The sequence below is a fragment of the Cibotium barometz genome, chromosome 65, assembly GCF_041138505.1.
Source record: "Cibotium barometz isolate CiBa-2024 chromosome 65, ASM4113850v1, whole genome shotgun sequence".
Classification (NCBI taxonomy): Eukaryota; Viridiplantae; Streptophyta; class Polypodiopsida; order Cyatheales; family Cibotiaceae; genus Cibotium; species Cibotium barometz.
In genome coordinates, this window is record NC_141110.1 from 15,280,343 (window position 1) to 15,292,721 (window position 12,379).

At 40.0% G+C, this 12,379-nt stretch overlaps 1 protein-coding gene across 1 annotated transcript; it reads right to left on the reverse strand.

Moving 5' to 3' along the window:
• Window positions 1-8,803: 8,803 nt before the first annotated feature.
• On the reverse strand, window positions 8,804-11,047 carry LOC147602959 (glycerol-3-phosphate acyltransferase RAM2-like). Its single transcript, XM_086797090.1, has 2 exons — window positions 10,360-11,047; window positions 8,804-9,742 (listed from the first exon to the last, which is right to left on the reverse strand). The coding sequence occupies exons 1-2, from the start codon at window positions 11,008-11,010 to the stop codon at window positions 8,846-8,848; spliced, it is 1,548 nt and encodes a 515-aa protein (XP_086653216.1). The 5' UTR covers window positions 11,011-11,047; the 3' UTR covers window positions 8,804-8,845.
• Between the last annotated feature and the right edge of the window lie 1,332 nt (window positions 11,048-12,379).

Genomic DNA, 12,379 nt, shown 5'->3' on the forward strand with positions numbered 1-12,379 from the left:
ATGTAGGTCGTAAAAACGAGGCTTGGGATATTCTAGTTGGTTTGTATGTAGGTCGTAAAACGAGGCAAAAATCTCTTACCTGTGTAAAGAGATAGAATCGAAGATTATGTAGGAAGATGATGATATGAATGTTTTTCTTGCTGAGATTAAAGATCTCAAGGAACAATTGATTTTTGTAGGTGAGATTATTCCTGATCATTCTCTTGTGGAGACTGTTCTTAATGCTTTACCCGAGTCATATCAAACTTTTGCTTCGACGTGGAGACTTGTTAATGAGGGATAGACCTAATGTCAAGTATGATACTTTAATCAACAAGCTCTTGCAAGAAGCGCAGTCTAGGCAAAACAGGGCTAGGCGTAGCAACAATAGATCTGAGAAGGCTCTTGATAAAGGCAAGAAAAAAATCAGGTGCAACTATTGTAAGGTAATTGATCATGTCATTAAGAATTGCCCTAATCTAAAGGCTAAAGAGGCAAAGAAAAAAGAGTCAAATGCAGCCACAATAGCGGATGCTTCTACAAATGCAGATTCTGCAAATGTTGTGCAGGATACAAAATGGGCATTTAGCATGTATTGCCAATATGACCCATTTGTACATGATGCATGTTTGGCAGTTGCTGTTGACTCTGATGTATGGTATTTTGACAGTGGTGCTACAAAGCACATTATCTCGCATCGTGGTATGTTCACTTACCTTGAGGCTATCCCTAATGGGAATACTATCACATGTGCCAATAATGCTTCTTACCTAGTGAAGGGCATTGGTAAAATGATGCGTACTACTGTAAATGGCAGCGCTTTCACACTTTCAGATGCTTTGTATGTGCCAGGGATAAAGAAGAATCTATTGTTTGTCTCTACGCTTGTTAGACTTGGACTTGTAGTCGAATTTGGGGATGACAGATGTATTGTTCATGATTTGACTTCTGGTGATACGATTATTGCATTTGGCACCTTGTTTCATGGGCTATATAGGCTCAATTCTTATGACAAGTGTGTGAAAGATTCAGCAAATGCAGTTTCTGATGAAAAGGCAGTTTCAGATGCAAAACTATGGCATGCTCATTTTGGTCATCTGAACTTTGCTAGTTTGTTGCGTTTGTAGAAATTTGATATGGTTGCTTCATTGCCCCCTCTTGAGGCACCATTAAAACATGTTTGTGAAGGTTGTATTTTGGGCAAAATGCACCGTTCTGTGTTTCCAAAGGATGGTTCTGTGTGGGCCACTCACAAATTGCAACTTGTACATAGTGATGTATGTGGGCCTATGCAAACTCCGTCATTTGGTAAACACTTGTACTTCGTAACTTTCATTGATGATTACTCAAGGCATGCATGGGTATATCCACTGAAGGCAAAGTCTGAAGTGTTTTTGAGCTTCAAATAGTTTTTTCTTATGGTTGAAAATGTATCCAATTGTACTGTGGGCACCCTCCGTGTTCTGATTGAGGGGGGGAGTACATGTCTAAAGAGTTTGATGCATTTCTCGTGGCTAGTCGTGGGATAAAACACCAACGTATAGTGCCGTATACCCCTCACCAAAATGGTGTTGCTGAGAGGAAAAATAGGTCACTTATGGAGATGACACGATGGTCAAGAGCCAAGCTTTGCCACATGCGTTTTGGCTTGAGGCTGTCATGTTTGTTCCATATGTACTCAACAGGTGTCCCACTAAGGCCTTGCATTCTGTTACTCCATACGAAGCTTGGCATGGCAGGAAGCCTTCTATTGGTCACTTGCGTGTCTTTGGTTGCTTGGCCTATGCTTTAGTGCCTGTGATAAGGCTGTCAAATGTATTTTTGTTGGTTACAGTGCTGAGAGCAAGGGTTACAGATTGTATCATCCGCAGTCAAAGCGTATCTTGATTAGTCGAGATGTTGCTTTTGTGGAAGATGCTGTGCAGCCTTTGTTATCATGTACCAAAGAGACAAGTGTGAGCTCATGGGATGTATTTGATACATTGTTGCCTTTGTTTACAGGTGGGAATTCAAGTGTAAGTCCTAATGAGGCAAATATTCAACCTATGCAGATTTCAAACATCATAGATCAACCTATTTCTGATGCAGATTTACAGGATGTAATTTATGAGGATAGGGCTGAAAATGAGCAAGCTAGAGGTATGCCTAAATGGTTGGTGCAAACCTTGCGTGATAGTAAAATTGATGCACCTATTTCTAGTCGTGCTCATTCAGGTTTTCAGCATGCCTCTTATGCATCAGATTGTTATGCTTTGGCTATGTCTAGTATGTGTGAAGAGGAAGAACCTCTTTCATTTGATGAGGCACAAAAATCAAAAAATTGGTTGGCTGCAATGCAAAGTGAATATGATGCTGTAATGAAGAATGGTACATGGTCTTTGTGTCATTTGCCTACTGGTAAAAAGGTCATTGATTTTGATGAGACCTTTTCTCCCACTTGTCGTATGACTACCATTCGTAGCATTTGTGCTTTGGTAGCTCATAATGGTTGGAATGTACATCAGTTGGACATAAAGACTGCGGTCTTGAATGGAGATTTGCATGAGGAGGTGTATGTATCGCTCGCAGCCTCGTGGTTTTGTTCAAAAAGGGCAAGAAAACAAAGTGTGCAGGTTGAAAAAGGCTTTGTATGGTTTAAAGCAAGCTCCACGAGCTTGGTATGACTCAGATACATGCATATTTGACTGCACATGGTTTTCAAAATAGTCCAACAGAAAGCACTTTGTATGTTAAACGTGTGGATGATGTACATCTAATCATTGCTCTCTATGTCGATGACATGCTGCTTTGCTCATAGGACCAAATGAGAGTCATATTATTGCTGATTTTAAGGCTGATTTGAATGCCTCTTTTGAGATGTTAGATTTGGGGCATTTGCATCATTATTTGAGGATACAATTTAAGCAGTGTGATGGAGGTATTGCTTTGTGTCAGACAAAGTATATTGAGACATTGTTGCAGAGATTTGTCCTTGAAGACTACAAGTCTATTGCTACTCCAATGGAGACAGGTTTGAAGTTGAGTCTTCATGATGCTGGAGATCACTTTGATGTCACACTCTATCAGAAAGCTGTTGGTTGCCTCATTTATGTATGTATTACGAGGCCGGACATTCAATTTGCAGTCTCACAGGTGAGCAGGTTTATGCACAGCCCAGAGTCTCCAGCATTGAAAGGCAGTTAAACGCATCTTTCACTACTTGAGTGGCACCATACATCTTGGGTTGTTTTATCCCAAGGGGGAATCGTTGCCGCCAGATTTACATGCTTTTTCAGACTCAGACTGGACTGGCTGCTATGACGCAAGAGTGTCCACAAGTGGTTTTTGTTTCATGCTCGGTAGCTCATGCATATCTTGGTTGAGCAAGAAGCAACCTACTGTGGCCACTTCTAGTTGTGAAGCTGAGTACAGGGCAGCATTCACAGCTACGATTGAGTGTGTGTGGCTTAGACGGCTTATGGCTGACTTGGGTGTTGGACAACAGTCTGTCACCTCTCTATCTACACTGACAGTTAAGCGCATTGGCAGTTGCGAGAAACCCAGTTTTTCATGCTTGCACAAAGCACATTGAGGTGCATTATCACTATGTCAGGGAGAGACTCTCAGCAGGAGAGATCAGCTTGGCATATGTGCCAACACAGGACAACCTCGTCGATCTTTTCACAAAGGCACTTCCTCGTGAGAAGTTTGAAGCTTTTTGTAAAGCTTTGGGCTTGCTCCCCTTTGTGGACTGATCTACTTCGGGCATGGCACTTCTCTATACATGAGTGCCAGCTCTCGTTCACACCATCACTCTTCCCAGGGGGAATTTGTTACCATATATATAGGCAGTGATGTGTGTGAACACACTTAGGACCGTTGAGGCACTTTTTCCCTCCTTAGGAGGTTTTTTCCCTCGGCTTTTATATATGCCCATAATTCTAGGGCTAACTTATCTTTGTACATTAACACTATGTGTTGTGTGCATTCTTGCTTCTTCTTCTCCACCAAGCTTTGTGTGCTTTCCTGCAACCCTAATTCCAACAGTGTGCAAGGTAGTATGTTAGGATTAATAGAAAGCCAAGGTGCTTAAAGATACTATACAAAGAGGAAATTGAAAAAAGAGAAAGAATAAAGAAGACTAACCTATTTATGAGTTTGAGATCAGATTGAAAGGAGAATAAAGCCTGCAAAAAACGATATTAGTTTACAAAAAAAAAGAAATAGAGAAAAAACAAAAAAGACTTGAAACTCCTTTGTTGTTTGTAGATCTATAGAAAGAGAGAACTAGAGAGACCATATTTGTAAACCCTAACTTGTTAAAAAACAAAAAGCATACAACAATCACGAAAATAGAAAAAAAGGACAATAGCTTATTTTTATAAATTAAAAAAACAAGACCATTACCTCTCTTGTTGTGGCTCTATGGAGAAGAAAAAGACGGAGCGAGATGCTTAAAGGATACCCTCCACAAAAAGCATAGAAGAATTCTTATAAAAAAAATTGAACACAAAAAAAAAAACACAAAACCAACCCTTGCTTACAAATATGCAATGGAGAGGATAGCAAGAGGTGAGGGAGGGATATGCAAGAGGTGATAGAGACTTGACATGAGAGAGAGAGAGAGAGAGAGAGAGAGAGAGAGAGAGAGAGTGAGAAAACCAAAGTATGACTTCAAACAAAAAGTAAAGATAGGAATCCTCGGTTTTTTATTTTCACACGATTGATATAAGCGTCAGTAGTAATTATTTATAGCATTGGTATAGGTTTTGATATATGTTTTGGTTGGTAATCGACACATATATACCAATGCATATATCAACATCTATATTGGAACTGTAATTTATTTTCTTCATGTTTTTAATTTCATGGAAAAAAGCCCCTACCAGTTCATAATTTGTACTCCTATTTTTGCATCATCGATATAAGCATCGGTAGTAATTCTTTACAGTGTTAGTATAGGTGTATATATATGCATCTTAATAACTGATGCATATACCAACGTATATATCGATGGCTATATCGCTGGCACAGTTTATTTTTTTAATGTTTTGAATTTCATGGAAAAAATAAACCCTTACCGACTCATAATTTATACTCCTACTTAAAGAGACCCATATTTTCATATCCCTATAACATTTCTCTTGATCTCTATTGATCCCTCTTAATATCCATAACATTTCTCTTAATGTCTCTCCATTTTGTCAATGAAGCATGCAAACAATTTTCTGTCTTTAGAGGAAAAACCTAAACAAGGGAACATGGCATAGTTGGAGCAGAGTATCCAATGTCTATGTACATGTTGCAAGTATTCTATTAGAAGATGACATCAAATCATCATATAATACATCAAAAGATATGGAGAGTTTAATAAATTAGCATATAATTCAAATGAGGTTAGTTGATTGGGCCCTTTTGTTACACCCTCTCCCTACCCTCTCGCTCTCCATGATCTCTCTCTCAATTGTTTTGATAATTATATAGAATGTAGATGATATAGAGTACACGTGAATTTAACCCAATGGAATGAGGCCATATAATCTAAAAACTTTAGGCAAGGCACATGGCATAAAATTCTCCAAGAAGAATAACAAGAACAATGAGAAGAGTTGGGCTGATGATATGGAGCCACACATGCAAGAGGATATGGGACCACATGCAAAAGAAGATTTTATGGAAGAGGTCATCAAAGAAATTTTTGAAGGTAATACATAGGATGGACAAGACATGATGTCCAAGGAAGCAGATCTTTGTACTCTTGGTTCAACACCATTGTTTGATATTAAAGAAAAAACGTTAAAGTAATAAGCTTTCTTGGTGTTGCTTAATTTGTAATCGCTCTATGGTTTTCTCTATGGTTGGATAGATGCGAGGGTCTCAGAATTATTCAAATAATCTCTATATCCTCTTTCCAATGCCCCTTTCTCTTTCTTAGTTGTGTCCTCTTCAAAAAGAACTAGCAAACATCACATCGTCTCGATCATAATTTACAAGGTTATTTAAATATACAATATTTAATTTACAAGGTTATTTAAATATACAATATTGCCGAAGAGAAAATCTATGCCCGAGTCATGAGATGATGCAACTTGAAGATTCTAAGTTCCATTGATATAGACTACAATTGTATACATGCATGCTCGAATGATTTAGTGAACTCTCCACCGTCCAAAATGCAACTCTTATTAGTATAGACAAGAACAAGGTGAAACCTTTCCTTATAAAATTCTAAGGCATTTTCCAATCATCTAAGAATCCAACACATGTTTAAGTACAAGTCCATAGTAGAACTAATGACTTGGCATGCTAAAAACTAATCCACGGATGTTTAAGTACAAGTCCATAGTAGAACTAATGACTTGGCATGCTAAAAACTAATCCACGGATGGCATCTTATGCATTCGTGCTGATGGCGCTACATGGAGACACGTTGTGAGGAGACATGGCCTTGATTTAAGGAAGAGCCTTGATACATACATCTTAGTTTGGCAATAGATGGTGTTAACCTATTTGGTTTGTGCTTCATAACATGAAGCACTTGGCCGGTGATATTGGTAAATTATAATATCCCTCCATAGTTGGCCATTCAAAAGGATCATCATATCTCTTGCTTGTTTATTATTACCTCAAAAGTGTAAAGTTAAAAACATGGGCATGTACATGGCACCCTTAGTAGAAGAACTATAAACCTTATGGTTAGGCATTCATATTCATGTGACAATGTGTCTAAATGTCCTCAAAATAGATCAGTAAATGGAATATTGATGTGGACTATGCTTGATATCTGAGTGTTCAAGTTAGTAACAAATTTGAATTTTTAAACATTAAAGTTAGATTTTCACATGATCATAATATAACTAAATGGTGTTACGTGGGCCTAGAATGCCAAATTTTGATTAGTTTGAATTTTTTAAATGACAAATGTGATTTGTTCAAATAAGGTTCCGAAGGGTTGCCCCATGCATACGCCTCATGCCCGCATCGAGAGAGAGAGAGAGAGAGAGAGAGAGAGAGAGAGAGAGAGAGAGAGAGAGAGAGAGAGAGAGAGAGAGAGAGAGAGAGAGAGAGAGAGAGAGAATTTCATTCCTAGCTATTTTTTTACATGATGATAATAACTAGATGTGTGAAATCAATTGTGTAAGGAATGTGCTTTCCATTGAGAATACGAGAGCCTCAAATTCACCTCTAGTGGGTCAATTGCTATGATTGGTGTAAAGCATTCTACACACATGTTTGCATCTATGACACATGCACATGCACATAGAACACATATGCATGCACATAAAACATGCACACATACACATAGAACACACACATACACATAGAATACACATCCACATAGTATTTGCATGTAGACATATGTGTGTACACATACATAGACACATGCATGCTCATATACATAGACACGTGCACACAAACACATCAACACATGCACACACATATTCATGCATGATGGGTGAGTGCATGTGCACATGCCATTTTTTGAGGTCTTATACATGCATGTCAAGAGATGCCACATTATAGATGCATCAAATGTGCTAAATGCTAAATTAGATAAAAACTTGTATCCATCATACAAAATAGCATACCTAAGATGCTTAAAAATAGCATATTAACAAAATTCATTGATTATTTTTTCTTTTTAGTTCTATTATAATGCTCACCTTGTTGATGCATGATTTTCAACCTCTACATGATTGCTTGACAAGCCCAAGCTGCACACATCACTTGCAGCCATTTACCTAAGTCGCTGCACATAAAAGACATTAGAAGAAACTACACTCAGATGTGAGGAGCTAGCATGAGGAGTTGAGCACTTCCTCCTCAACTCTTCATGCCTCACATTGCCCCTTGTGATGTGCTATCATCTTGTGAGCTGCCAACCACCACATGGCTTTAGGTTCTCCCATCGAGTGGTAGCTACCAAATAAGATATTAATAAAGAAGATTCTTTATATTATTTTTCTATTCAATAGATTAAGATTACATAACAACTCATACTATTTAACTATATTTTCACAAATCTAGATTATTTTAAATGTTGTCATAATTTCTTACATTTTCTCACAATTCCATGTCTTCAAAAATATCTTTTCCTATTTTTGATTTTACTACACACATTATCTTTATTATGGATAATGAATATATATATATATATATATATATATATATATATATATATATATATATATATACGTATGTATGTATGTATGTATGTACTCTCTCTCCCTCTCTCTCTCTCTCTCTCTCTCTCTCTCTCTCTCTCCGCTTGTGTCCTATATCTTTATTAATTTATTTATTTAAATAAATGATGAGTACAACACACACTTGTTAGTTTAGAAGAAATGGTGTGTACAATACGTTTTTGCCAGCCTCTGCTACTCCCTTTGAGTTTTGAGTGTTGGGCTTTCCCTCACCACCTTTAGGATTGGGGATCGAAAACGCAATTCAAGTATTTGCATAAAGAAGAGGCATACATCTCACTTAATGTATTTTGATATCTCACTTAACGTATTTTGTTTCTAATCAAGTTATGGTTGCAAGGGTTAAAAAGAAGATAGCTCGCCTTACCCTAATCCTAATCCCAACCCTAACACCACAAAGTGACCATCTAGAGTGATAGACCCTCCATGAATTGAAAGACATGGAAGGAAGGGCAAAAAGGCACATTCAAAACGACAATCTGCCCATTTGTTGACACATTCAACATCATGGATTCCAGCACTTCTGGTATGCATATATGGATTCAAATTATATTTATTTCTCTCCCTCTCTCTCTAGACACTAGCTAGGAACGACAAGAAACAAATGGAATGGAAGAAGTTATTTTTTTTAAATGCTGAAAAGCTGGGGTTACATTAAAGGGTAGGCGATGGGATGACGTGTCTCAGCAGCCTGTGACTTTGCTAGGGGCAAGGTTAGAGGGGGCAGGGACGGAGCCATCGTTGCCAGCAAGAGCTTTATATTTGTCTTTGCGAGTGAAGTTGGTGCACTCGAAGTTGAGGGAGCCGGCGAGGACACGCTGGATGTAGTTGGCGACGTCAAAGGAGGACTTGCCGGCGGCGCAGGTAAGCTCGCGGGGGAGCTGGTCCAGGAAGGTGACCTCGTAGACGGGGCTGGGATTCATGAAGTAGTAGAAGCAGTCCATGCCCTTCCAGCCTCTGGCAGTGGTGGCATGGAACATGCCCATCCGGTTGTTCATGGCCACCGGCACGATGTGGTCGGCGAGCTCCGCAAACAGCGCGCTGAAGCGCAGCAGGAAAGGCTCCCTGCATGTGGTGCCCTCTGGGCATATCACCAAATCCCCCTCCTCCAGCAGCTTCCTTATGTTGGCCGCATCCCTCTCTCTGTCCCTCGACAGCCTCACCGTCTTTATGGGCGATATTATTTCCGACACCCGCGACACCGAGTACGTCACCGCGCTCACCGCCCGCCCAACCGCACACGACACAAAGATCGGATCCAGCAGCGTCTTGTGCGTGCACACGAACAGCACCCCATGCTTCCCCCCCTTGCTCACCGATGGCGGTGGCCGCCCCCTCACCACCACCCGCACACCCAGACACCTGAAGGCGTAGTACACCACGCTCATCGGCAGCAGCGCGCCCGCCGCCACCCGCACCAGGGCCAGAATGAAGCCGATGGGTAGCCAGATGAGCGTCACCAGGGCCCACAGTGGTGTGGGGCTCTTCACCAGCCGGCCATCGTGGAAGACGATTTGCTTTGGCAGCTTGCTCTGTGGCAAGGCCTCCACTTTGGGGTGCCTCGGCACCACATAACCTTCCTGCACCAACGCAAATAAATCTAGTGCTTTAAAGTATTCTCTCTCTCTCTCTCTCTCTCCATGGAGCGATTTTACTTTTACTTTCTTTAACTATCCATTTATTCTTTTCCCCTTCAACAAATAAATTGCACTGCATATTTAAAATCGAAGGTACTTTTTATCCTTTTCTAGATGCAAATGTTCTCTCTCTCTCTCTCTCATGCTAGTTTTTTTTTGTCATTTTTTAACGCTCGTTTTAATCTTATAATTATCATTCTTTTCTAATACTATCCTGAAATTACAGGCAGGACTAGTCACCCTTCCTTGATTAGTTGCCCTAGTTTTAATGCATGATTTACGTTGATCCAAGTCCATCTGAAAGCCCTTCACTAGACAGTAATTATATTTATCGTAAACATCAAGTATGTTCGGCATAAATCACAATTGGCAGTAGTTCTTAGATCGTAATCAGCAGTAGCATGCATGCATGCATGGTTAGGGAGCAGCGAGCTAGATCTGTAATGGTGACGTCGATCATTAGCGCGCGATAGTAAGCATGATTGGAGTGAATGAAGGTGTTGTAATTGAGAACAGCAAAACAGCATGGGAAATTAACTGAGCTGGTAGTATATTCTTACCTTGCACAATGCCAAAAACGGGAAGTCGCTAGTGCGATCACCGAGACCCACATGAGGCAAATCATTTCCAAAGTGCTTCTTGAGGACCATTTCCTTGTTCTCGCCCACGATGACGCCCGGCCATTTCACGAAGCCGGTGGCACGGCCAGATTTGGTGAGCTGAAGCTCGGAGCCAATCACCTGATCAACGCCTAGATACTCTTTTGCGAAGGGCTCTATCAGAATGCGAGGGTTAGCAGTTAAGATGCATCTCTTACCGAAAGAGGACAGCACTCTCCAAGTCTCCGGGTGCAAATCCTCCAAGTAGAACTTGGGAAGGACTGCGCGAGCAACAGAGACGATGTCTGCCTCTCTAACACCAGCACACGATATGAAGATCAGGAGCTTGATTGCAGCAGACTCGGAGACAAAATGGTAGAGGAGCCAAGCCAAAGGGGAGAGAAAGAGAAGAGTGGCGAACCGAAGAACCCCAGACGCCTCAAATGCAAGCAACATGAAGTAGGGGAAGGCACTATTGCTCCTAAGGATGGTCCCGTCCAAGTCCGAGACCACAGTTTGCTTCTCCCTACCTTCAGAGCTGCATTCATATATTGAAGGGAACGTGTTCGATTCATCAACATAAGAACCCTTCTTCATCTTAGAACACCCCATCTTCTCTGTGCTCGGTTTAAATTATTAAAACGACTGAAGTGTGTGCGCGCTTGTGTAGCACATCATAGATGCATATTTATAGAAGCCCCAATAACTATTAGGACAAATGCAAACATAACCCAAGTTACAAGGTAAGACGACATAACCATAGTGTCTTTCCCTAGAGTTTGAAGGGACCTCATTGAGGCAATCGTTGTGAGAGCCTTGGTTTAGTCGAGGCTCCTTAAAGAAGCCGACAAGCGAAATGGCTTTTTCCCATGCACACCTTATTCTATCAATCGACAAAGCAAACACAAGAGTTTAAAAATAGCTCGTGATATATGAAGGAATTGCCTTTCATCTTTCATTCATATTGTAATCTCAAGATTTTATTTCAAGAACTTCCTATATAAAAATAATTTTGAAAGCCTTATTAAGTGTTCCTTCTTTTGTAATGCACCTTCACAAAATTTCCTTGAAGGGTGAAGCCGCCTTTAAATTTAAGCCCTGCTTGTAACATTTTATTGTTTTGTGCCGATTTTGAGACAAACATTTCTTGGCTTTTCCCCCTCTTTGTCTTATATGTGTTTGGACATTTTTTTCCCCACACTTCACTTGCTTGCTATCTCATCCTCCTCATGCTTTATTCTTGTTTGACTTTTTATGCAGTTACATGATCATTTCCGCTTCATGATCAGGCTAGATCTATACAAGCTTCTCAAGTTTTCAACATAATTGTCAATAGAAAGAGGAGGATCTTGCACATAAATGTTGCTTGCCCTAAAAAATTACCAATCACTTTGGAAGCGAAGATGCAACCCAACTTGGTAATATACCATATGATAAAGAAAGCTTGCTGGTGGGTAACCTTGGTTTTTTATCTTTAGAAAGTAACACCAAGGAAAAAATAATATTAGCTAATATTACTTCAATGAATAATTTAATGTGTCTTATAGAATGGACTAGCTTATCTTTATGTCTACTTTCCAAGAAGCTCCTTCACCAATTGTCTAGTTAATTTTATAGTCCTCTAGTTGATGGCATGGAAAAGGTTTGACATGTGTACTCTTCAAGACAAATTTTCTAAAGTTTCACATTTCTTCTAGATAAGGATTCCCTTCCCTTGCATACATGGCCCAGTAACAACATCCTTCTCCAAATGATGTAGCAATAGTAAAGATGAGGACCCAGATTATGAGCCACTCTGAAGCCTAATAACTATGATGATTGGGTTCATCTCCTGGCATGGCACCCTTTTAAAAAGGCATGGAACAAGGTTTGCAAGAGTGGACTTGATGGAGATAACATCCATATTCATGCTAATAGTAGTGACTTCAAACTAGGGATAGCTAGTGACTCATCTAGCAAAGATTCCTCCACAAATCGACCA